The sequence below is a fragment of the Vipera ursinii genome, assembly GCF_947247035.1.
Source record: "Vipera ursinii genome assembly, chromosome: 3".
Taxonomy (NCBI): Eukaryota; Metazoa; Chordata; class Lepidosauria; order Squamata; family Viperidae; genus Vipera; species Vipera ursinii.
Genome location: NC_139516.1, coordinates 104,417,768 through 104,445,170, shown reverse-complemented (window position 1 = coordinate 104,445,170; position 27,403 = coordinate 104,417,768). Strand labels below are relative to the sequence as shown.

At 38.2% G+C, this 27,403-nt stretch overlaps 1 protein-coding gene across 1 annotated transcript in view; it reads left to right on the top strand.

Annotated features, from left to right (window-relative positions):
• Window positions 1-27,403, top strand: part of HMCN1 (hemicentin 1) — a gene marked incomplete at its 3' end in the record, with an annotated part of 535,761 nt that overhangs the window by 241,472 nt on the left and 266,886 nt on the right. Inside the window, 9 exon segments of the mRNA XM_083360257.1 lie at window positions 711-885; window positions 2,659-2,786; window positions 13,860-14,132; window positions 22,031-22,126; window positions 24,354-24,548; window positions 24,781-24,911; window positions 25,362-25,509; window positions 26,274-26,397; window positions 26,771-26,925. Coding sequence (XP_083216383.1) covers window positions 711-885; window positions 2,659-2,786; window positions 13,860-14,132; window positions 22,031-22,126; window positions 24,354-24,548; window positions 24,781-24,911; window positions 25,362-25,509; window positions 26,274-26,397; window positions 26,771-26,925 — 1,425 coding nt within the window.

Sequence of the window (27,403 nt, the reverse complement as noted above, 5' to 3'; positions counted from 1 at the left end):
AAGCATTTCATGATAAAAGTTTTTACAGTTCTGGAGATTTAAAGGGAATACTGCTCTTTGTATGGTAACTCTGCCTCCTGTTCATTCAACCAGTTGATATGATTTGGCTGCTCTGGGCCTCTCTCCCTACTTTTCTGCTATGAAATTCAATGAATATTGCAACTCTCCCTACAATGTTTATTATGATAAAAATATTTTACTGGTTATCCCTGCATAAACAGGATCCCTTTCAGAAGACCATTCTGTAGGATAACTGTGGTTCACCCCTCCTTCCATCCTGTACTTACTCCATTCTGGGAGCAAGTGTCCAAAATAACAGGAAGTTACCGTATCTAGGTTTGGGATCAGACTCATTGAGATGACTTTGGAACAATAAATAGTATTTCATCTTATCTTTCCATGTGCTGTGTCTCACTCCAACTGTCTTTTGTAATAGTATCCATATTTGTTAGGAATGTTCTGTTGGCATAGGAACCATGATTTCAGGCAAATATCCCCTCTCATCTTGCACTGGAACTGTATACAAATATCCCCTCTGTTAAAAGGGTCCTTGACCCTTTGGAAAGTTTATCTTGTGTAAGTAGAAGAAGGGACAGAAGGATAGAAAGCAAGAGCTGTTTTGCTTACAGAACAGTTGGAGTGAACCCACTAACCTGAAAAGAAATATTGCAAGAGCTGGATAATATTGTAATGTGCATGTTATGTTTTAGTAAAACCAAGAATTTCCAGACCTGGAAGTCAGCAAGGAAGTTCACTAGATAACCCAATTGAGATGTCAGTAACAGCTGGGGAAGAAGTGACACTTCCCTGTGAAGTGAAAAGTTTGCCACCCTCAATAATCACTTGGGCTAAAAAAATGCAGCTTATTTCTCCATTTTCTCCAAGGTAACTTTCTCCAAGTAAACTTTATTTGTTTGTTTGAATTTCTGTACAAGTTGTCTCACTGATGTGGACAGAGGCTGCTAGATAACTGTGGCATACTGTATGCATATATGCCAAGAATTAAATGTTCATATTACACTTTGATTCAGTCTCTACCTATTTAAAGGATAATGGAAATGTACTTTGTGTCAGTATCCTATGCAATCATATTGAATCCTTTGATAATGTGATGTTCTCTAGGTGTGCTAGATTGTAGTTTCCATCTACTCTAGACTATAATTTCCATCATCCTTGTAGTCCAATACATTATAGGATGAATACTAAATAACGATAACAGAAACATTTATCAAAAATGTTATTTTCAGAACTATTTCCTCTGCATGACTACTTTGTAAACTACACTTTGAAAAGAATATCTTTGTGAGGAAGCATCAAAAGGCCTGGAGCTTTGGCTTATTTCAGAAGTCCATAATGAAGGCATGTGTCTTGCTGGCAGCTTGCCTTGTTGTTGAATCTTTAAACAACACATTCATTGTAAGAACTGGGTCACTGAAGGGATAATTAGAATTATCTCTACTGTTGGTATTTCTTACTTCTCCTCTTTTCTTATCTTGAATCCTTTAAGAAAGAGTTCAGTCTGGAAATGAGTGAGGACTGAGTTTGGCAGCATGAATGGTGGTAATCACTGATAGACAATTAATTTGATTAAGTAATTAATGTATTAAAGGATTGGGTCACAATCTGTTCTATCTTGCAGGATAGATGGGAGTTTTTGACATGTACTTTCCCTTTTGGCACTAGATAAGAGTTAACAAAATTCAAGAGGGGTTGGACTTAGTTCACTTGTGAGAATGTAAAGACTCTAGGCTGATTCCTCTTTTGACTCCTCCCTCAGACTATGCCAATCCTCCTCCTCCTCCAAAACTAGAAAGCTTTCTGGGTCTTTCTTCATCAATTCGAAGTCTCCACAGTGACAGTGTAATCTGCATTTATGACTTATAATATTTATACACTACTTTTCATTATAAAAATAGAAGTTGACAGTAACATGGTAGTCTTCATTTGTCCATACAGGTTTTGCCCTAGTTCTTCCCTTTATCATCTTTAGATTTAATAAAATATGCATTGATTTGAGAATACATGAGGATCATTAAATTTATTTATTTGTTGTTAGAGTTTTTGGTTCCCATTATTCAATAACAAAAATATGTACAAAATAGAATGGGCACTTGGAATATCACCATAGCATTCAATGATTAAAAAAATAAGCTGATACACACTGTCAAATATAAAATTCAAAACCATGATAAAAATAAAATAGAATAAATACTCTTTTGGAATGAATTCTGCGGGTCGGAAAGTATCATCTCAAAGGCACCATTTCTGAACCTAATTGGTTTAGTTTTTTATTGAGACCATCAGAGAAATTTTTGTATCCTCAGCACATATATTGTTTTGGTAACTTTGAGAGATGCATTTTAAAAAATGTAAAAGAGGATAGAAAATGCCTCCAACTTGGTTGTTAACTGGATTTGAAATGGGAGTCTGTGGACTGTTGACTCTTACTTCATTCTTCAACTATGCAGAATGAAGAAGTCAGAGGGCAAGCACAATTAAGGGAAAAATGGAAGACCAGTCTGTACAAAAGTAATACTGAACAGATGCTCTTTAATGTGCAACATTTATTATTAATGCTCCTGTAAGAGACTTTCATGTTCTTATAAATATTTATAGTCATCTGTATTTCTTGTGGGTTTTTTTGCACCCCATCCCCAGACATACCTTACTCTCTTCAGGCTCAATGAAGATCACAGAGACGTGGGTATCAGACAGTGGCTTGTACATCTGTGTGGCCACAAATATTGCTGGAAATGCAACCCAAAAAGTAAAACTAAATGTACATGGTAAGAACCCTCTGCTTTCGATAATAAATATTGAATTAAATTAATAATGGATATTGAATTAATTAGTACAAATAATATTAACTTAAATATGATTAAAGTTACTGGCATCAGATTCAAATTGAATTGAGGGGTGGGGGAGTCCAGAGGCTATACCTTTATTTATTATGCATGTGCTTAGGGAAGAAGATTAGTAATAGTATCACAACTTTAAAAAAAATTCAATCTGTCTTTTGGCCCAGTAAAGCTGTTTAGAGTCTGCACAAAATTATGCAATGGAGAATTAATTTTAAAATCATTTCTCCATGCAATACCCTAACCTCCCACCTCCTGCACCATTCACTGGTACCATTATCTTTCTTAATTTGGCCCTTCAGAAGGCTTCAGAATCTGCCCATTGTTCCTATTTGCTGATATCCTGAATCTTCTTGTGTACCATAATAGCTTCTCATAGATCTTAAGAGCCTAAATAGGACTTGCTGCTTGGCCACAATTCACTGGAATGGTCTTTGCTTCTTAAATGAAAAGGATCTGCATCTCTTTATAATAGCATCTATTTTTCAAAAGATAATCATTTAAAACAGGGGTGCGATGGCTCAATGGTTAAAGACGCAGAACTTGTCAGCTGGTCCAGGTTCTACACCCGAGTGCTGTGCAATGGGGTGAGCTTCCATTCCTTGCCCCAGCTCTTGTCCACCTAGCAGTTCAAAAGCATGCAAATATGAGCTCCCGGGTCCAGATTTCAGTGCAGCCAGACGTGCAAGGAAATTGCTCCTCACATCGCCTGGATTTCTTCCTTGGGAGGCTCCTGTAAAAGGGTCAAAAGTCACCCTGGAGGGGCAATGAATAGGGGAAATGTCTCTCCAGTTGGCAGTAGAAGGGTGGCGGCCCTCCTGTCGGCTTGGAGCTACTCTCCGAACCAAAGAAGAAAGGATCGGTCACTCCCATGGCCCATCATTTAGCCATTTCCTGCCAAAGCCAAAAGCACTTGAAAACTGGGTGAGAATTGCCTTCTTCTTTTCCTAATTGTCTACTTTGCCTGTCAGAAAGTTTCCAAATTTGCTTCCCCTTGCAAGGAGAGAGGCAAGGGATTTCTTTTTTTTCCCCTCACTCTCCTTAATAGCGGCCTTTGTCTACATTGGGAAAGAAAAGAAAAAGCCCTGTATAAATAATACTCATTAATTGGACTTTCTTCCTTTTTACTTTTGGCCCAAAGTTCCTATATTCACAGAAATGGACTATTCTACCTATTAGTCTTAAAAAGAAAAGAAATAAAAAAAAGAAATAAACAAAAAGACTCTGTCTGAAAAGGATTTGAAGTACTCTGGGGAAATCTAATAGCTAAGCCTGTTACAGCAAGTGTTTACATTTTGAACTAACCTTGGCTTTCAGATAAAAACCTGAAACAGCTAGAGATGAATCTGGCTTAGACTTGTGGAGGTGGACACTTACTGATTTTTGTTTGAAAAATAGCCGCCACTAAGGACTATTTATAAATACTACAAAATGGAGAAAGATCAGTCACAAACTTTGCTTGACTATAACCTTATGCTTGAAACAATCTATAGAGTCACTGAGATGTCTATCTCCAGATTTAATAATTTACATGCCAACCTTAAGTCACAAATTGAAACCCAGACTGCAACTAAAGAACTTACACTTCAGAATATAATAAAATTGGAAGATTTTGAGACAGAAGAATATAAGCAACAACAACAAAGTACTGAAAAAACTAATATCCAAAACCTGACTTTACTCAAAGAACCTACAATTTTTAAAGTACAAGGAACTTCTACTATGACAGACAATCTTAAAGACCAACAACAAACTAGGGAAAAACTTAATACTCAACTTCTGACCTTCTCTAAGGAGCCTACAATTTCAGAAGTACTCTACATGCAAGATAGTGATGCCAACAAAGAAGACGCTGAAGACAACCTGTGGAAAGCTTGGACAGTCAATCACTAACTATAAAATTTGATAAGATTTTCTACTCAAAACAGATCAACCCAGATGGAAGAAGAATCCAGACTGAACTGCAGACAGAGATGTCAGAGCAAATAAATAGAGTGGAATTAACATCACACCAATATAATGACTATAAATGTTTCAAGCTTTGTATATTGCTGATGGTTGGGTGGTCTCTTCTGGTGCAAATAATATGCATGTGAGTAAATGAAGACCTACTTCATTACCAAGCCTCTTCCCTGGTTTGGATAAAAGATTGGGTGACCCTTTCAAGAAAACGTATTTTGACACTCGAAGGGTATGTTTGCAGCGAGGTTGGCATTCTTTTTTATGGCCACAGAAGGATAAGCAATCTAAGTATTTTACCACTCATTACATTAGAGGAAATTTGCAAAGGGTTTGGGAGGCGGTTAAAAAACAAGTGTATACACAGATCCCCAAATGGGTATCTCCACTAGAAGCAGTGACCCTCCCGACTGTACACAGCATACAGAGAAATTGGACCTATGGTGACTTGTCTGATGAAGGTGGGAGACTTAGATCCAGAGCTGATCTTCAAATTAGAGGATGCAACATAGATTGGTGGTACTATGCCCAAATACAAACTAGAACCGCTAGAGACAAACAAGAGTATGGTATTGCTCTTCAATTACAATCATTCGATAAACTCCTCTTGGGTAGTCAAAGGAAATTTATCTCTAACGTATACAATCTTCTTCTGTCCAGTTTCATGGAGGAAGAGATTGTAAAAGACACAATGATTGCCGGGGGAGAAATATCGGGAGGACAATACAGCTTGATATGTGGCAGAACTTATGGAATAAGACCATGAAACTGACTCTATCCTCCTCCTTTAAGGAAAATTTCTATAAAATGATCTACCGTTGGTATTTTTCCCCCTGTTAGAATTGCTAAAATGTTTCCAGGATCTTCTGACAGATGCTGGAAATGTTGCTCAGCCAAGGGCACCTTCTTGCACCAATGGTGGACCTGTTTATATACCAGACAATATTGGAGGAAAATTCAACAGTGGCTGTTGGAAATAACCAGCATGAGCTTCCCTATGCAGCCAGACCTCTACTTACTGGGTATAAGACCAGACAATATTGACAAAAGAGATTGGTATATATTTGTTCATGTCTCAACAGCGGTGAGGATGGCCTTTGCCCAATTGTGGAAGGACCCAGATATACCCCCTGATCATTTGATAATAAACAAGATTCTCCATTGTGCCAAGATGGACAGGTTAACGTACATTTTAAAAGATAAACGTGAATCTCTATATAACATAAGTTGGAACAAATGTTTTGTATGGCTTAAAAGAAGGCTCAATTTAGGAGACAAGTGATGAGATCGCCCACTCAATTGATTTGTGTAATTTATTAGGCCTACAAGGTTGATAAGACATGACCAATGGTAGTTTTGTTTTTGTTTGTTTTTCTTTTTTCTTTTTTTCTTTTTCTAATGATAAGGATATTCTATGTATTGGAAAGTTTAGCTGGGATGATATATTTTTTGTTAATAGAAGAGTAGATATAACTCTCAGTCTGTTTTATTTGTTTTTATATGGTTTGATTATATGGTTTGTGTCTTTAAAACCCTTGTCCCTTTCCCTATGTACTATTCTGTTGTCAATTTTACTGTAAATAATTAATAAAGATTATTTTTTTTAAAAAAAAAAAGACCTACTTGGCAATTTAAAGCCCTGGATCTGGAAACCCGACTGGCAAAAAAAGAAACCTAGAGTTAGATTTAAAAAAAATGAATTCCTAGAGAATTATTGTAGGTCATTTTGTTAGTAATTAGTAACTTATTAGGACCTGAAATAGAAAATATTCCTGAGATAGAATTAAAATGTGTTTAAGTATTTATTAGGCTTATTCTAAATACTAGAAATTTATATATTGATATAATGGAAATCTGGCTTATGGATCCTATGTTTGATGTGAAAATTTTGGTTATGTATAAGTAGAAGTAGATTGATAAATATAGACTCTCTAATTGGTAACTTGTGATGTATTAGGATATAAAATAAACAATGTTTATTAGGTAGAAGCTAGCTATTTAACTATTGGTGTATGTTAGATGATACAATCTTTGGTGTAATAAGATAAGGGAACTTTGGGTTGTGAATACTACTTGGGATGTTAAAGGTTAAACTTGGATACTATAATTAACATCAAAATTAGATAAAATTTAATAACAGGATATAGATATATCCTATTGAAATTGGTTTGACAAAATATTTTCTAAATGACCATGCTATTCCTAGAAATTTGTTAGTTTAAATACATTGTATTGAATTTTGAGGGAAATAGAGAAGGATGTTATGATAAGGTAACCTGAACTATGTATTGAAAACTCTGCTACTCAGTTGATGACTACCCAGGTATCATGATGCTTTTTAAATATATAGGTTGTAAATTGAAAAACTAATAAAACTTGTTTAAAAAAATAAATTAAAAAAGCATGCAAATGTGAGTAGATAAATTGGTATCCAGTTGGAATGTAACAGCATTCTGTGTAACTTTGGCATTTAGCCAAGCTGACCACATGATTATGGGAAATGCTGGCAACCTTGGGCAAGAAATAGAAATGAGCACTGTGCCCTAGTGTCGCGGAACAATTAACAGTCCGACCAGAGGTGGATGGACCGTGGTTCATTTGCATGGTCAATATCAAAGAAAAGAAATCCAAGGCATATTCTATAGTAAAACTTTTAATGAGAAAATAAAAGACCTAGACTGACCACATTCTCTCATCAGGCAGAAAGAGAAAGTAAAACAGAAACTGTGTGAACTTTTTCAGGCCTGCGCACAAAACAGTTTAAAACCAAAACATTGGCTGGACATAGCTGGAGTCACTATGGTTCCAAGATAAGATAATACACAGTGCAGAGCAGAAAGTGATGTACAATTAGAAATGAGCGAAGCTGGCAAAACTAAAAAAACACGCAGTGACATCCCCTTCTTTTGTCAGCGAAGCAGAAAATCAGATAAGGCACATCTTCTTGCGCAGGTACTCGTGTTGGGCTGTAGGAAGTGGTTTGTTCAGCATATAAGCAATTTGGTCATGTGTAGGCACATACTGCAATTTGACAAAACCTTGTTTAACTGCTTGTCTTATATTTTGGTAACGGATGTCAATGTGTCTAGACCTGGAACCTGTAAAGCGATTCTCAGATATATAAACCACAGATTTGTTGTCCTCCATCACAGTGATTGGTTGAATCGGAGGTGTCCAGATATCTGTGACTAAAGCATCAAACCACGTTAGAGAATTACATGCATCTGAAACACAAGCATTCTCAGCTTCTGTAGAGGAACAAGAAACAAAATTCTGTTTACGCACATGCCAGTAAACAGGACATCCATTCAAAAACATCATGTAACCTGAAGTGCTTTTACCTGATTTCTTATCACTTGCCCAATCTGAATCCGCATAACAACATAACTCTGCATAGTCAGTATGTGTGGGTTCTAACAACAACTTCATGTCTTTGGTGTGTTTTAGATATCGCAATAATTTCTTAACACATGTCCAATGAAACTGTTTTGCCTTGCCTACGTGTCGTGATAGGAGATTAACACTAAGTGCAATGTCAGGTCTAGTCCAACTACCAATATATAGCAGCGACCCAATGACTGAGCGATAAAGTGTTTGATCCTCAAACTCAGGACTCGGTTCATGTATCAAGTTGTGAAAATCAGTTTGCATGTGTATACTCACAGGTTTAGCATCCTTCATGTTGCAGTGATGCAATAGTTGTTCAATCTTATCTTCCTGTGTAAGACTGAACCCTTTCTGAGTTTTGGTAACTTGAACACCTAAATAAGTGTTAATATGTCCTAAAGACCTCAATGTGAAAAACTGTTGTAAAGCTTTAGCAAAACATTCACTCATCTGCTTATTTGGACCAATATAAACAATATCATCAACATAAACAAGAATTATCTCATACCTATTATCAGATCTTTTTGTAAACACGCATTCATCTGTTTCGGACTTAATAAAGCCCATTGAATTTAGTTTGTCAGAAAGACATAAGTACCACATTAAACCAGACTGTTTCAGACCATAAAGATTTTTGTGTAGAAACCAAGTATCCCCTTCTTGCTGTCGGAAACCTGGAGGACCTTTGACATAAATTTCTTCATCAAGATCAGCGTGTAGATAAGCTGTTTCAACATCAAACTGGAAAACTTCTAGGCCAAGGATAGTTGCAGTGGCTAAGGCAATTTTCACACTCTCAGTCCGCACTGTGGGTGAATAGGTATTTGTATAGTCCTCAGGATAAGGTTGAGCGAAACCCTGAGCTACAAGTCTGGCCTTGTACAGCGATTCACCATTCGGCTTCTTTTTAATTCTGTAGACCCAACGAGAGCCAATAACTTTCTTGTTTGCTGGAGGGCTTGCAGGCGTAAACACATGAAGTTTCTTTAGACTGTCCATTTCAGCCTGCATTGCCTCAAACCATTTATCTTGCTCTGATTCAGGAAGATGTTTGATTTGTGTGAACGTCTCAGGAGGAAGTGTAACATTACAAATCAAAGGTAAAGGTGCTTTCATTACTTGCCACGAATATCGCTTTGGAGGAATTCCCTTTGTTGTCCTCTTGGAACGTCTCGGAACAACCGTCCATTCTTCTTCCATTTCGTCCTCATCTTCATCACCAGCAGCATTGTCGGCTTGCGGAGATGGAACAGTGGATTGAGAAGAACTCATGGAAGGAACATTCGCCTGTGCATCTTGACCATCAGGCTGCGTGGCATCAGCAGCATCATCTCTAGGAAAATAAACTCCAGGATCGTTAGAATGAATCCTGGACCAGTCAGCATCTTCCTCAAAAATAGCAGATTGTGAAATGACTACGACATGATGAGAGTCAATGTATTTGCTCCATTTTGAATTATCATCAATGCCCATATATCTCATCCTTTTTGCTGCAGGACCCCCTTTCTTTCTTTGGGCTAAAGGAATATTGACCATAGCATAGGAACCAAAAATATGGAGACATGAGAGGTCAGGCTTGTGTCCATATAACATGAAATAAGGGGTCTGATTTATCACACTACTCCAAGTGCGGTTGATGATATGGTTAGCATATTTGATAGCTTCACCCCAGTATGGAAGACTGAGGTTAGCATCTTCAAGAAGGCAACGCATCATGGTTTGCAGAACTCCATTTCTGCGTTCTGCCACTCCATTCTGAGCTGGAGTGTAAGGAGCTGAGGTCTGGTGTAGTATCCCACTCTTACGCATCCAGTCCTGGAAACGCTGAGACATGAATTCAGCACCACGATCACTCTGAATTCTGCCGATGCTAACTTCGTATTGGGTATATACAAGAGCGGCAAAGTCTTTAAAGATCTGAAAGGTCTCAGATTTTTCTCTCATAGGAAATACATATCCATATCTAGAGTAATTATCAACAATTGTCAAGAAATATTTTTTACCACCAATTGTTGGTGCAAAAGGACCCACTATGTCAGTGTGTAGCAAATCAAAAATGCGTGTTGACAGGCGTGTAGCGCGTTTTGGAATTGCTGCTGCTTTAGATTTGGCTTTCTTGCAGACAGCACAGTCCAAGAACACCTTACACCCCTTTAGATCCAAACCTCTTGCGAACTCTGGCATCTTCTTCAGAACACGGAAACTGGCATGACCCAATCTTCTATGCCACTTATGGATACACCTGGAATGCAAAGGTTTACCTGTTAGTGAATTCTCAACATTAGCATTTTTATTAGGAACCTCAGGCTTGCTGTGAGCAACCTGTGTCTTATTTGTCCTTTTATTGGCTTTAGGAGCCTTTGGAGTAGCAACAGGATCTCTCTCTGGGACATCTCTCACTGGGCCTGTGCTCTCCCTTTTTGGAGTTTGTATACTTGCCTGGTCTTGTGGCTTACACTTTGGTTTTAAGTAATAAACACCACCAATCAACATGGTTTCAGCAACAATATCTCCATCTTTAACTATATAACTTGCTTTTTCAAGATGGTGGACCTGAAAATGAGAAAACCTAGACAAATGACTCTGACTAAGCAAATTACTACTGGCAGACGGAATGTAGTAAACATCTGGAATGAGAGCACCGAGCTCTTCAATATAAACAGTTCCTTTTCCCATGATCTGAACAGAATGATTTGAAAAAGAGTACAGTTCACGAAGTTCAGGTTCAGCCTCGTGCATCTCTGTGTAAAGCTCTTTTCTGTAGGTAACATGTAATGCTGCTCCGCTGTCCAAAGTCCAAAGTAGGCGTCTGTCATACTCTGGTTGAGGCTGTGGATCGTTGGTTACAACCAATGTGGCAAGTGGAGCTTGAGGATCACGCCTGGGACCACAACCATGACCTTGTCATCCGCCTCTACCTCTGCCTCCTCTGGAATCTGTTCCTCTGGACTGGTACATGGCGGTCACTGGAAACCGTTGGGGACAATCCTGGGTGGCATGTCCCACACGATTGCAGATGTAGCATCTTGGCATTCTTGGAATGTAGGCTCTTCCACGGAAGGAACGCCTCACTGTAGCCTTCAATGCAGGTGGTTCCCTTAAATGTGGTGCAGCTTGCATAAGTGCCTCTTCTTCGGTTAAAATTCTGTATACATGATCCACTGTGCGTTGAGCAATAGGCACTTGATTAATCTTAAAAATAGCATCTTTCCATTCATAATTCAGAGTTAATGATAATGCTGATCATTTGAAAGTCATCTATAGGATAGCCTTTTTCACCCAGTTCTTTTCTTATTCCTTTCATTTTAGTTAAGTGTTCTCCAATATGTTCACCAGGTTTTAATCTAGAACCATGGAACTCGGACAAAAGCAAACATGTAGACTCAATGGACGTAGGCCGGTAACATGCTTCTAATTGAGCCCAAATTTGTTGGGCAGTTGCATCTTGTGAAAAAGTGAGCTGCAATTCAGTGTCCATGGACATCAATAACGTTGTGCATGCTCTATTATTCAAGTCCCTTATGTCAGGAGGCCATGGCTGGGCAGGAGGATTAAACACCATCACATGGGTACCTTCTCTACGAAGCAAAAGTCCAACTTCACTGACCCATGCCCTGTAATTCTGTCCTGACCACTTCAGTTTTGAATCACTAGCCAGTGGTACAATAGAGGGTGCCTGTTGAGGAACATGTAATTGGGGTACTGGCTGTGCAAGTTGTGCAATTGGGACTTGGCCTGCAGGGGGCACCAGTGGCACCTGTGCCAAGGCCTGCGGCAGTTGCACTGAAGCTGCTACAGGTACTGGTGCTGGGGGTGGCTGTACTTGAGCTGCAATGACACTCTGGCCAGCAGAAGGTGCTGGCACTTGAGCTGCTACATTAAATTCGCCTGCAGTCAGCACTGGCCTTTGTATTTGAGGAACCAGTGGAGGCTGCACTTGGGGTGAAAACTGCTGTGCTCCATCTGAGACAGGAACTTTAATAGTAGCAGTATTAATAGGCATTCTAGCTGAAGCTCTCAATGAATGAGGAGGTGTGGCAGCTTGAAGCGATGCCTGCTGAAGGGATATCTGTGAACATACATTCTGCATTCTTTGAAATGCACCTTGTAAAACAGATTCACCAGCAGATGGTGCTATAACATTGGATTCAGGCACCATTGTATCCTCATGTGTCATTTGACACAGAAGGCAGTCAGGCTCCCATTCGTCTGACACAAGATTCCACTGTGGGCGTGCCTCTGTCTTTGAGGAAGAAGGCAAAATGGTGATCCCTTGTGGGTGTGGCTTTGCTTGTGAAGAGGGAGGCAAAATGGCCGATTCTGAAAACTGAATGCCAGCAGAGGCTCTCCCATGCTTTTTATACCATGCTGCACACAACTTTGCGTTTAGCAGCTCCTTCTCAAAAACTTCAATTTGTTCATAATAACTTTGCAAAGCCTTCTCATACACAGTTTGCTCAGGGCTTGGAGGATAATAGCTCACCTCCTTCCCTGGTGAAGCCTTAGGTCTAGCACCAAATCTCTCATAATCAGCCTGATCCCCCTGAGCAGAGGTTACAACTGGGGCATCAGCTTGAGAGTCTGTAAAAACAGAAAATGGTGAAACTGACCTTGGCTCAGAGGCTGCTTCTCCAAGACGTGTAGCCGATGCCAGCGGAGTCTGTAAACGTGAAGGAAGAGCTCTCTGTGAAACGGCTGCCTCCTCCTCAGCAGAGAGACAACCGGCCTTCTTTCTCCTTTTCCTCAGCATATTTGCAGCAATTAATCACAGCCTCCTCAGTGCCGGACTAACTGCCTGGCTAATTGCCTGTCAATAAATCTTGAAAATAAAAGTAAACCATCCTCTGCTACCAAATGTCGCGGAACAATTAACAGTCCGACCAGAGGTGGATGGACCGTGGTTAATTTGCATAGTCAATATCAAAGAAAAGAAATCCAAGGCATATTCTATAGTAAAACTTTTAATGAGAAAACAAAAGACCTAGACTGACCACATTCTCTCATCAGGCAGAAAGAGAAAGTAAAACAGAAACTGTGTGAACTTTTTCAGGCCTGCGCACAAAACAGTTTAAAACCAAAACATTGGCTGGACATAGCTGGAGTCACTATGGTTACAAGATAAGATAATACACAGTGCAGAGCAGAAAGAGATGTACAATTAGAAATGAGCGAAGCTGGCAAAACTAAAAAAACACGCAGTGACACCTAGAGTCAGACATGAATAGACAGGGAAACCTTTACCTTTATCTAATCATTTAAAGCCAATTATTTAAGAATTTATTAGTATAAATTAACTCATCAGAAGGTAACATTTTCAATGATTTAACACAAATGCATGGGTAATTTCTTTGATGAATTTTAACCATTCCTCAAGTCTTATATGTTCATGACCTGTAAATATTGATGAAAGTGTTTAGAAATGGTCTTTATTGATTAATTAAATTTATATCCTGTCCACCTCACTATCAAGTGGTTCTGAGTGACTTGTATTATATTGTATTGGGAAAAAAAAGAATTATGTAGGTTATTCTGAAAGATTGCATTGAGTATGTAAATACATAGGGGTCAAACGCTATGTTGTGTTCTTCATGTTTTGCTGAATGATCTTCTAAAATCTTTCTGTATTAAATTAATTAATTATTATTATTTACTTAGTTCCTCCAAAGATACAACATGGGCCTCGAGTGATTAAAGCAAAGGCTGATAATAGAGTTGATATACATTGCAATGCTCAAGGAATCCCATCTCCAAAAATTACTTGGCTTAAAGATCAACAACCCATTTTGATAGACAACAGACAATATGCTGCTTCTCTAGATGGAACAATGAGTATCATCAAAGTTGTGCTTTTGGATGCTGGGATCTATAAATGCATGGCAAGTAACATTGCTGGCCATGATGAAGCTGAGATAATGATCCAAGTTCAAGGTAATGTTAAGGATATAGTGAAAAGTGCATAAGAAGAATCAGGGCTTTTTTCCTCATAGAACGCTCAGGACGGAGTTCCGGAACCTTTTTTGGATGGAACCTTGTAGGGTAGGCAAGGCGGGTTGTATGACATGTGTGAGTTCCGGCACCTTTTTCTTTTACAAAAAAAAGCACTGAGAAGAATTATCATTGTTTAAAAGAAGTTATATTTACACTTACAGTAAATAATTGAATTATAAGGGGTTTTCACTAAAAGAATTCAAACACATACTTATAACTTTAAGGGAGAATATCCTACTGCAGATGTGTATACAGTCAGATATAACAGAGATTCCTTTTCAACCAATATGTTAACTCTGTTTTGGAATTTTTTAGATACAGCAATGTAATTGCATTTTTAAATTGTCAACTACCCCTGAAGTCACTTTATTTGATTTTTATTAATGTTGATTTCTTCTCCATTCTGTATTCTAAAAAAACATTCATGAAACATAAATAAAGTAAAAGGAAATTGACAACATAAGGTTAAAATTAACAGAAGTTAATGTTTCCTAGAACTCAACACAATTGTAAAATATAAGAAAATTTACTGTTCTGCATTAAAGCAGTTAACTGTACTAGTAAATAAGAGATATCTTTCTTGGAAGATGAACTGTTGATATTAGGAATTATATCTGACACAGGCAATTTTATACAGTCAGACTATCACTTTACCTAATGCTATGTATCCTCAGTTGCTTTCTCCAAATTCCCAAGTTTCAGTGGAAGCTTTTATAACACCCTGAAGCAAATTGTATGAGTGGTTGTGGGAGACGAGAAGGATGGCCAACATCATATATAAAGCTAGATATGTTTTATTGGGGGGAAAAGACTTTGTTTTTGATGTCAGTCAGGGTAAAATCATGGCAGATATTAAAGATGTATAACATTTCACTTTAGCAGGAAAGGAAGTTCAGGTATCTAAATCTGACTACTTGATAGGAACAATAGAGGGGTACCATTGCTTCTCTGATTTGAAAATCAGTAGATTGTAACAGAAAGTTCTAGAAATTCTTAATTTATCTCTAAATATATTGAGGAATATAACAGTGAATTCCGACCTATCTGATGCTGCTTCAGTCTCTTCTTGATATTTGTACTTAGAGTTTCCTTAGCATACCATGAAGCCTGTGAACCAAGTAAACAAAAATGTAATGCATAATATACAATAGTTAATTTTAATTTTAATTATATATATATATATATATATATATATATATATATATATATATATATATATATATATATATATATATATATATATATATATATATATATATATATATATATATGACAAATGCTTGTTAACTATTAGATTACCTTGCTAGGCCCCAAACATGGGACAAATCTATATATATGTATACAGTGTGTGTGTGTGTGTGTGTGTGTGTGTGTGTGTAAATTTTTTGGATTGCTAACAAAGAATTAAAGGAAGACTAATATGCCATTTCAAACTCATTTGTTCTCATCAGTCAGCCATACCCTTCTGAGATACGAGCTGTCACTGTTGTGACTACAGCCTGTGGATGGCCTTGGCTAAGTTAGGCTGAAATAGGCAATAAGATTTGTCCCGTGTTTGGGGCCTAGCAAGGTATTCTAATATATATAGGTCCAGAAATATTGGGACATCGACACAATTCTAACATCTTTGGCTCTATACACCACCACAATGGATTTGGAATGAAACAAACACAATGTGCTTTAACTGCAGACTGTCAGCTTTGATTTGAGGGTATTTACATCCAACTCAGGTGAACGGTGTAGGAATTACAACAGTTGGCATATGTGCCTCCCACTTGGTAAGGGACCAATAGTAATGGGACAGAATAATAATCATAACTCAAACTTTCCCTTTTTAATACTTGGTTGCAAATCCTTTGCAGACAATCACAGCCTGAACTCTGGAACACATAGACATCACCAGACGCTGGGTTTTATCCCTGGTGATGCTCTGCCAGGCCTCTACTGCAACTATCTTCAGTTCCTGCATGTTCTTGGGGCATTTTCCCTTCAGTTTTGTCTTCAGCAAGTGAAATGCATGCTCAATGGGATTCAGGTCAGGTGATTGACTTGGCCATTGCATAACATTCCACTTCAGTCCCTTCATAAACTCTTTGGTTGCTTTTGTAGTATGCTTTGGGTCACTGTCCATCTGCACTGTGAAGCGCCGTCCAATGAGTTCTGCAGCATTTGGCTGAATGTGAGCAGATAATATTGCCCGAAACACGTCAGACTTCATCTTGCTGCTTTTGTCAGCAGTCACATCATCAATAAATACAAGAGAACCAGTTCCATTGGCAGCCATACATGCCCACGCCATGACACTACCACCACCATGCTTCACTGATGAGGTGGTATGCTTAGGATCATGAGCAGTTCCTTTCCTTCTCCATACTCTTCTCTTCCCATCACTCTGGTACAAGTTGATCTTGGTCTCATCTGTCCATAGGATGTTGTTCCAGAACTGTGAAGGCTTTTTTAGATGTTGTTTGGCAAACTCTAATCTGGCCTTCCTGTTTTTGAGGCTCACCAATGGTTTACATCTTGTGGTGAACCCTCTGTATTCACTCTGGTGAAGTCTTCTCTTGATTGTTGACTTTGACACACATACACCTACCTCCTGGAGAGTGTTCTTGATCTGGCCAACTGTTGTGAAGGGTGTTTTCTTCACCAGGGAAAGAATTCTTCGGTCATCCACCACAGTTGTTTTCTGTGGTCTCCCGGGTCTTTTGGTGTTGCTGAGCTCACTGGTGCATTCGTTCTTTTTGAGAATGTTCCAAACAGTTGTTTTGGCCACGCCTAATGTTCTTGCTATCTCTCTGATGGGTTTGTTTTGTTCCTTCAGCCTAATGATGGCTTGCTTCACTGATAGTGACTGCTCTTTGGATCTCATCTTGAGAGTTGACAGCAACGGATTCCAAATGCAAATAGCACACTTAAAATGAACTCTGGGCCTTTTATCTGCATATTGTAATTGGGGTAATGAGGGAATATCACATACCTGGCCATGGAACAGCTGAGAAGCCAATTGTCCCATTACTATTGGTCCCTTACCAAGTGGGAGGTACAGATGCAAACTGTTGTAATTCCTACACCGTTCACGCGAGTTGGATGTAAATACCCTCAAATTAAAGCTGACAGTCTGCAGTTAAAGCACATTGTGTTTGTTTCATTCCAAATCCATTGTGGTGGTGTATAGAGCCAAAGTTGTTAGAATTGTGTCGATGTCCCAATATTTCTGGACCTGACTGTATATACTGTATATATATATATATATATATATATATATATATATATATATATATATATATATATATATATATATATATATATATATATATATATATATATATATATATACTGTGTATATATATACTGTGTATATATATACTGTGTATATATATACTGTGTATATATATACTATGTATATATATATATATATATATATATATATATATATATATATATATATATATATATATGTGTGTGTGTGTGTGTGTGTGTGTGTGTGTGTGTGTGTGTGTGTCAAATGTTAACTATTTAGATTACCTTGCTAGGCCCCAAACATGGGGCAAATCATTATTTCCTGTTTTCTGCCTATCTTGAAGGCCATCGAACAGGCAGTAGTCACACCTGACAGCTCATATATTTGTGTAAATTACTAACAAAGAATTAAGGGAGACTGAAATGCATTTCTAACTTATTAGTTTTCATCAGTCAGCCATACCCTTCTGAGATTCGAAACTGGGCTGATTGCACATTAGGCAGTTGTTTTTACCTCTTGAGTCACAGGATCTCTCTCGCTTTGTTAGCTTCTGCAAGGGGAGATATGTGTCAAATGTTAACTATTTAGATTACCTTGCTAGGCCCCAAACATGGGGCAAACCTCTGCAAACCTCTGCAAGGTTTGCCCCATGTTTGAGGTGCAATCAGCCCAGGTTCGAATCTCAGAAGGGTATGGCTGACTGATGAAAACTAATAAGTTAGAAATGCATTTCAGTCTCCCTTAATTCTTTGTTAGTAATTTACACACACACACACACACACACATATATATGTGTGTGTGTTAAGTATTTTCCGGCGTATAAGACGACTGGGCGTATAAGATGACCTCCTACATTTCCTGTTAAATTATAGGGTTTGGGCTATACTCGCCATATAAGACTACCCCTCTACCAACGCACACCAAATAAAAATTAAAAAACATCAGATTTGATTTTAATATGGTAATTTTGATTCAAATGCTTATGACATGCAGGTGCTTAGTAGGAAAATATGGTACTGTATATATATATACTGTGTATATCTATCTATCTATCTATCTATCTAACTATCTAACTATATATATATATATATATATATATATATATATATATATATATATATATATGTGTGTGTGTGTGTGTGTGTGTGTGTGTGTGTGTGTGTGTGTGTGTGTGTGTTTTCTGAGGTTTTTGCGGGTGTTTGTATGTAGATCTTTGGTCATTCGGGTTTTTTTCCCACGTAGAATTGAAGGTATAAGAGCAACGTTTCAACGAAATCTCATCCGTCATCCTCAGGCTCGTGGCTTCAGCTTCGTTCTTCTGGGAGAAGTGTGTGGTAGTGGCTGTTTGTTCCTCTTTTTTAAACTGCCAGAGGGGGTGTGTTCTGTGGGTGGAGGTGTGCTCTGATTGGGTGGGGGGTTAGCTGTGTTCTGATTGGGTGGGGGTGTGTTTTGAATGGGGGCTGTGTTCTGATTGGGTGGGGGTGTGTTTTGAGTGGATGGGCTGGTCTCAGCTGCCAGCCTTAGACCTGAACTGGTGAGTTGTGCTGCTTTGTGTTTGTGGTGGTGCCATGTTTTTATAGTGGGTGTCAGTTTGCTTATTGTGTGGTTTGGAGGGGTTTAAAGTGGCTGATGTTGCAGCTGTAGTTAGGTTTCTGTTTTGTGGTTGTGTGTCGTTATCGTTGTGGGTTCGGATTTGCTTTTTGAATGCTTGTGTGGTGGTGATGTCATGTGATGTTATCATGAGTTTGGGTCTGGTATCATTCTTGGTGGTTGGGACTCATCTGTCAATCAAGGCAACAACATCTCAGATAGGATTCTCACCAAAGCCGAAACCAACGTCCTGTCTAAAGGATTTAATTTTGCAGTCGCTCCTAAACACATTCCCATGGAAACCATTATATGTGGGGTCGAATCCAGCCTGACCAAAATTAACCCTGACGACGCCAACAAAATCAGACCCGAAGTTACCAACATCCTCTGCACCAGCAAACCACCCAAAAGCAACTTACCCAAAGAGGAACAGACAGCACTACTTAACCTAAAAAAAGACACCAGCATAATCATTCTGCCAGCAGACAAAGGCAATGCCACGGTGGTAATGAACTCATCTGACTACCATACCAAATTATCCAAACTACTCCGAGACTCCACATACAAACTCCTCAAGACAGATCCCACCACCTACCTGGAAAAAACCACAAAATCCAAAATAAAAGCCACCCCCATCAGTGAAGAGATCCAGCAAACAATCATTCCCAGAGAAAAATCATCCAGATGTCCTAAGCTCTATGGTTTGCCCAAGATACATAAAGAAGGAACCCCACTCAGACCCATAGTCAGCTCCATAGGCTCACCTCTACAAAATCTAGCCAAATTTCTTGCCAAACAACTACAGCCTTACGCAAATTCCATCACCTCACACATACAAAACTCATTCCAATTCATAGAGATCATAAGTAAACTAAACTTACAGCCCTGTGACCTACTTGTGAGCTTCGATGTCATATCCCTCTTCACCCAAGTGCCAATCAAAGAAGCCTTGACAGGTATCCTAAATAAATACAACCCCCCAAAACACATCCTAGATCTGACCAACCACTGCCTATCAAACACATACTTCATCTACAATGGACAAAGATACAAACAAATGGAAGGAGCACCCATGGGATCACCCCTTTCACCTGTCATCGCAAACCTCTACATGGAACACTTTGAAACCCTCACTCTAGAAAAATCCAACCACAAACCCAAACTCTGGCTCAGATACGTAGATGACACCTTTGTAATCTGGCCACACGGCAAAGAAAAACTGGATGACTTCCTCACACACCTCAATAGCCTACACCCCAAAATACAATTCACCATGGAAACAGAAGCTAACAATCAACTTCCCTTCCTTGATGTCTTAGTCTACAAGAAATCCAACGGCTCCCTAGGACACACTATCTACCATAAAAAAAACACACACAAACCGTTATCTGAATGCACTCTCACACCACCACCCAGCACAGATCAACTCCGTAGCCAAGACACTCATCTCCAGAACAAAACACCTAGCTGATGAACAACACCTAAAAACTGAACTACACACTCTCACTAATGTACTAACAGCCAATGGATTCCAAAGAAACATGATTACCAATTTAATCCGAAGAGAGACATCCACAAAAACCTCATGATAACAAAAAACTCATGATAACATCACATGACATCACCACCACACAAGCATTCAAAAAGCAAATCCGAACCCACAACGATAACGACACACAACCACAAAACAGAAACCTAACTACAGCTGCAACATCAGCCACTTTAAACCCCTCCAAACCACACAATAAGCAAACTGACACCCACTATAAAAACATGGCACCACCACAAACACAAAGCAGCACAACTCACCAGTTCAGGTCTAAGGCTGGCAGCTGAGACCAGCCCATCCACTCAAAACACACCCCCACCCAATCAGAACACAGCCCCCATTCAAAACACATCCCCACCCAATCAGAACACAGCTAACCCCCCACCCAATCAGAGCACACCTCCACCCACAGAACACACCCCCTCTGGCAGTTTAAGAAAGAGGAACAAACAGCCACTACCACACACTTCTCCCAGAAGAACGAAGCTGAAGCCACGAGCCTGAGGATGACGGATGAGATTTCGTCGAAACGTTGCTCTTATACCTTCAATTCTATGTGGGAAAAAAACCGAATGACCAAAGATCTACATATATATGTGTGTGTGTGTGTGTGTGTGTGTGTGTGTGTGTTAAGTATTTGTCAAGTCTTTTGAATACCTTGCTAGTTAAATCTTTCTTTCCTGTTTCAGCCTGACCCAAGGCTATCCGCAGGCTATAGTCACAACTTACGACAGTTCATTATTTGTGTAAATTATTCAAATTGCTAATAAAGAATTAGGGAGGCTGATATGGCCATTTCGAACTTATTTTGTTCTCATCAGTCAGTCATAACCTTTATCTGGCCTTGACAAATACTTAACATATATATATATATATATATATATATATATATATATATATATATATATATATGTATGTATGTATGTATGTATGTATGTATGTATGTATGTATGTATGTATGTTAAGTATTTGTCAAGGCTTTTGAATGCACCTTGCTAATTAACTCTTTCTTTCCTGCTTGGCCTAACCCAAGGCTATCCACAGGATATAGTCAATTTATGACAGCTCATTATTTGTGTAAATTATTCAAATTGCTAATAAAGAATTTGGGAGGCTGAGATGATCATTTTGAACTTCTTATGTTCTCATCAGTCAGTCATACCCTTTATCTGAGATTTGAACCTGGGCTGATTATATATTAGGCAGTTGTTTTAACTTCCTGAGCCACAGGTTCTTTCTCTCTTTTTATTAGCTAGAATGCAAGGGAAATATGTGTTAAGTATTTGTCAAGGCTTTTGAATGCACCTTGCTAATTAACTCTTTCTTTCCCGCTTGGCCTAACCATATATATAAATGTATGCAATTTTGAGAATTTCAAAGGTTTATAAACTGGAATTTAGGTAACCTACCCAATAAGTATAAATAATAGTTCATATTCTGTTCATTTTGTATTAGAACCTCCAAGTGTTGGAGCACTTGATCCACCATACAACTCTCCATTTCAAGAAAGAGTAGCAAAAGAACAAATTGTCTTCCCATGCCCAATCAAAGGTACAAAGCATCATAAATTGCTGAGTGGAGGTTTTCCATTTTGGGGGATTCCATGTTGACTTTTGTAACCTGATGATTCTATTATTTCTTTTGTATTTAAATTTATTAGATACCCAACTTTAATAGACTTTAGATCAGGGGTCCACAACCCCAGTCTGTGGACCAGTACCTGGCTGCAGCATGCCAGCAACCAGTCTGCACAAACAAGCAAAGCCCCATCTGCAGGATGCAGACAGCACACAAAACCACACCCCCTCTGGTCCGTGGAAAAACCTCCCTCCATGGAACCTGTCCCTGGTGCCCAAAAGGTTGGGGACCTCTGCTTTAGATGGTGTACAAAGTTGGGAAAACATAAAACAGCTGAAAACATTAACCCATAGAGACTAAATCACTCAGAATAAAGTAATCTAACAGACAGCATAAACAACAAAAATGACAAAAACAGGGACCATTGAAGAAATATAAACATCAACTCCAGGCCAATTTCAAAACCTTGAAACTAGATTTTCAAAGCTTTCTGGAACCCCAGGAGAGAGGGCTTCCTTATATCTCGAGGGAGGAGATACTGTTCTAGATGGTGGGGCTATAATAGAGAAGGCACGCTTGCTAGGTCCTACAAGATGACAATGGGACCTGGAGAACACCCATGCTGTTGGAACATACTAAACAGGCAGAAACTGTTGGAGAGATAAGTGGCTTCTCTGCTACCCAGGGGCTATGCCATACAGGGTTTGATAGATAATAACCAGCACTCTGAATTGGATAACCAGCAGTTCCCCAGTCTCTGGGATGAGGGTGGGGAAGAAGCATGCTTTCCATCTTTTACAATAAGCATTTGGCTGGGATTGTAGTATTAGCATTATTATTTTTTAAATAGTAGATTAATACTACCCTGCAGGCAGAAGCCAAACTTTGGATCGCACCACCAAAGTTTGGTATTTTTCCAATATTTTAAAGCTGACTTGCTGTGATAATAGCCAGATTGCTATAGCGGTAAAATGTACACTTTAGTATATGTAACATCTGCACTATGGTCTTCTTGAAAACATTTCCCATATGGTGCTACCTGAAATAAACTGATGTATTAATAACATCAGTCTATCCTGAGCATTTGAACTATTTTGACAAACCTCGAGGAAGTATATAATATTGGAATTGTTCATTTTATTTGGCTAGCAGGCTGCAAGAGGTGTTTTTTTTTGCCTTTCTTTGCTTAGGGCAGAGGTCCCCAACCCCTAGTTTGTGGACCAGCACTAGGCTGTGGCATGCCAGAAACCACGGAAACAAGCAAAGCCCCATCCACAGGATGCAGGCAGTACATGAAACCACACCCCCTCCGGTCCATGGAAAAACTCCTTTCCATGGAACCAGTCTCTGGTGCTCAAAAGGTTGGGGACCTCTGGCTTAGGGAAAAGGACATCTGAGGGTTCCTTTTTTGCCTCCAGGAAGATGGGTAAACAAACTCAGTTTCCTATTTTGAAAAGAAGACTATTTTAACACATTTCATGGGAGGTGATAGGGAGTTATGAGGCTTGTCAGTCAATCTGCTTATTGAGGAGAAAGGCAGGTCTAAATCAAATAAGGATAAATAAAGGCAAAAGCCAGTTCTTTGGAGCCTCTTGAACACATCTCATCTATGCATCTGCATGTGTGTATTAGTATGTAAGACTATGGCTACATGGAGCTTTCTTTGTGACTAAGGGGAAAGTTGTGTCTGTCTATATGAGTAGATATGAGTGTGGAAAGTTTTACAGAGAGAAGAAAATTTGTTTAGATGCACGCTCAAGTTCAGGTATACATAGGTAATAAGTGAGCCTATAAGGTCTGCCTGATCTTGATATGACTGCCCTATTTCAGAGAATTCAAACATTCACCAGGATACTATGGACCCTTTGTGGTGATAGCAGGTTAAAGAAAGTCATCTTGGAGTATAAAAGAAAGAGATATTATGCTGCCTCTGCTAATAATGAGTGCTACTTGTTTAAACAACAAATATAATGGAGAATGTCAAGAGAATTTGCAGAAAGTTCTATGTGCTACTTCAGCCATGGAAAAGGGTGGGATTTGGGGGGAGTTTTGGGGGAGGGGTGTCTGTCCCAGTTCAGAGGCTCTTGAAGAGGGTGCATATGTTGTTAAAAACTACCAAATACTTTATTCTGAAATGCAAACTATTCTTTGGAACTTCAAAATAAGTGGAACATTTAGAACCCTTTGTTTTATAATATAGGTACCCCAAAACCTGTGATAAAATGGCTACATAACAATAGAGAGCTTACAGGTAATGAACCTGGGCTTTCAATTTTGGAAGATGGAACTTTGCTGGTCATTGCTTCTGCCACACGATACAACAGTGGAGAATATATCTGCACCGCAATCAATGAAGCTGGAAACACAGAAATAAACTACAGTCTGAAAGTTTATGGTAAACTAACTTTTTTGCTAGGAGTTAATGTTACCTCATTCTAAGTTTTAGAAACTGGTAATTGAGGCATACTAAAATATTGACATTAGCTGTGTTAGAATAAAAATTAGAAATGAACTAATTTGAACTTGCACATGTAAAAGCCAAATAACTAAAAGGACTGAGAATATTGAAATAAAATCAATGATACAAATAAGTGGCTTTGTTTAAATATTTACTTATTTGATTGCAGTTCCACCTGAAATCAAAGATCAGGACAAGGTGACCAATGCATCTGTGGCCATTAATAAGCCTGTAAGTCTGTTCTGTGAGGTATCTGGTGATCCTTTTCCAGTCATCACTTGGTATAAAGATGATGTGCAGGTATACCAAAAGGTTATCAGTTCTTTCTTTTGTTGTTTAAAAATGAAATTATAAAAATTATGAATATTTTGTTAGTCTGATATGTTTTGAGGCTGGCAGCATTTCAAACATGTATGAACAAAACCAGACTCAGTTTCATATGAGTGGATTATTATTTTCATGCAATCTCATGTAGGAATGATACTGAAAATAATATTCAGCCTCTGTTCTTCCTATAACCCTATCTGACTGAAGCAGTATAAAAATACATTCCAACAGAGTTGTATATTCAGAAATACTGTAGGTAAAATAAAATTCAAGTACATCGAGAGTGGATCTTGATTCCATGTTCTACTAACCATGAAGCTCTCTTCATTAATGGACGTTTTCCTAAACTCATTTTGATTAAGCACAGACAATTAACTGGTATATTTAGCAGATAAAACCTCAATTATTGCTGAATCTTTTCAGGTTCTGGAGGGAAATACTTTGCAAATTTTGGAAAATGGGAAGTTGTTGAAACTTCTTAAAGTTGCAACTGATGATGCTGGCCTATATTCATGTGAAGCCACCAGTATAGCTGGGAGTTCAGAGAAATTTTTCACTGTAGATGTACAAGGTTGGTATCCTTAGCTATGGTTATGATATGAAATTAAATATGAAATGCCTTTGGCATTTCACCAGTATCTGCTTAGGTATGTAATGCAAGCCTGAAGTACTCAGTAGTAAATTAGCTCTCATAGGGTCTTTAAAATATATTATAAATAACTGACTAACCTTCTTATTTTGCATTATTATTTTGATGTGATATGGACCCATTAAAAGGACAAGAGAGCAACACAACAACACACTAAGCCTAAGAGAATTAATCAGGACTTCAGATTATTTGTACTTGCTTTCTATAGCTTTTAACCCTGGATATTTGAAATGATATGGAACCTGAAGTAGCTTTATTTAGGCTTTTAGATTATTTAATGTTCTATGTTTTAATCGATCCTAAAACTCTAAAAATAGCCCAGATCTATGAGCCACTTTGCCTGGTTCACTGCTTCAGTTCATTCCCTTAATTAATGATGCTGTGGCTTTCTTTTAAACAACCAGTATAAACTCCTCGTTGCAATTAATCCCAAAACTGTTTTTATTCAAATGTCAACCTAGATTAAAAATAGATTTATATTGCACAAGTTCCCACAGTGAAATGTTAATAGGGATACTATAAGCTAGTATTTAATACGTATTTCGCATGCAAAAAGGAAGGAAAAGATATGAACATATTTCCAGGATTAACTTCCACTTTTCGTTTCTTAAAAGCACTTTACAGTATTTTAATAGGGCTTCCTAATTAATTATTGTTCCTTGTCTCTTGTTGTCTTTTTCCTCTAGTCCCACCCATTATAGGAAATGCTGAACCCAATGAATTTTCAGTCATCCTCAGCCAACAGGCAATTTTAGAATGCAGAGTCAGTGGGTCTCCTTTTCCTATCATCACGTGGTTCAAAGATGGCAAGTAAGTGCTAATTCTTAAACCATTCTAACATGACTTATAGACAAAAAATGAGAAGCTTGTTTCCTATTGATATAGCAAAGTCAGTATGCTTTTATTAGACTAAGGAAATTCATATAAAGACCAAAAGTCTTGGAACAATGTTAGCTTCTTATTTTCCCCACTAATGATAATTTTCTAGATGAATTGTTAATGAAATTGAAAGAATCCTCGTATATCCATTTCCAAAAAATGGATTGCTCAGGATTTCTCACAGTGTAAATTTTGATATTATTTTACTTTGTAGTGTACCTGTCAGTATGTTATATTTCCAAAGCTTGATTTAGAAACATTTTATTAAAATGATGCCATTTTAAGGTATTTTCCCCCCCTACAGGCCCCTCTTTTTAGGTGACCCTAATATTGAGGTTTTGGACAAAGGGCAAATTCTTCAAATAAAGAATGCTCAAAGAGTTGACAAAGGACGCTACCAATGCAGTGCAACCAATTCTGCAGGCAATCAGTTTAAGGAACTGAAACTCATAGTCCACAGTAAGTTATTACAAAAATATATTGCACATCTTTTTAAGGTATGTTGATAATAAATATGACACAGGCCCTTGTACTCAATTTCTTGTGTTCCCATAAAGAATCAATCAAAATGTTCCTTCAGCTTAAAACATTTATTTATTCATTCATTTGTACCTTTACATTTTTTAAATTGTAGAAACTATAAAATTGATCACTATAAGAAATAATGCTTAAAACAAAAATACATTTATCAATAAAAATGTTAATTGTTATACCACAGGCTCTATTGCTATAATGGATCTTTAGTCTGAGAACCTATTGTATTTTCTTCATTAGGAAAATTTGGAGTTGGAAGTTCAAAAATGGACATCTCAGAGTTGATTTTATCCCTTCTTCAGTAGTTTGTTTCACTCCCAGTTACTGAAAAGGGCCCTTTTCCTTTCCCTGGATTTAAGGTGGAAATTTGATAGTAACTCATTTGTTTTCTGGACTGTCCTCT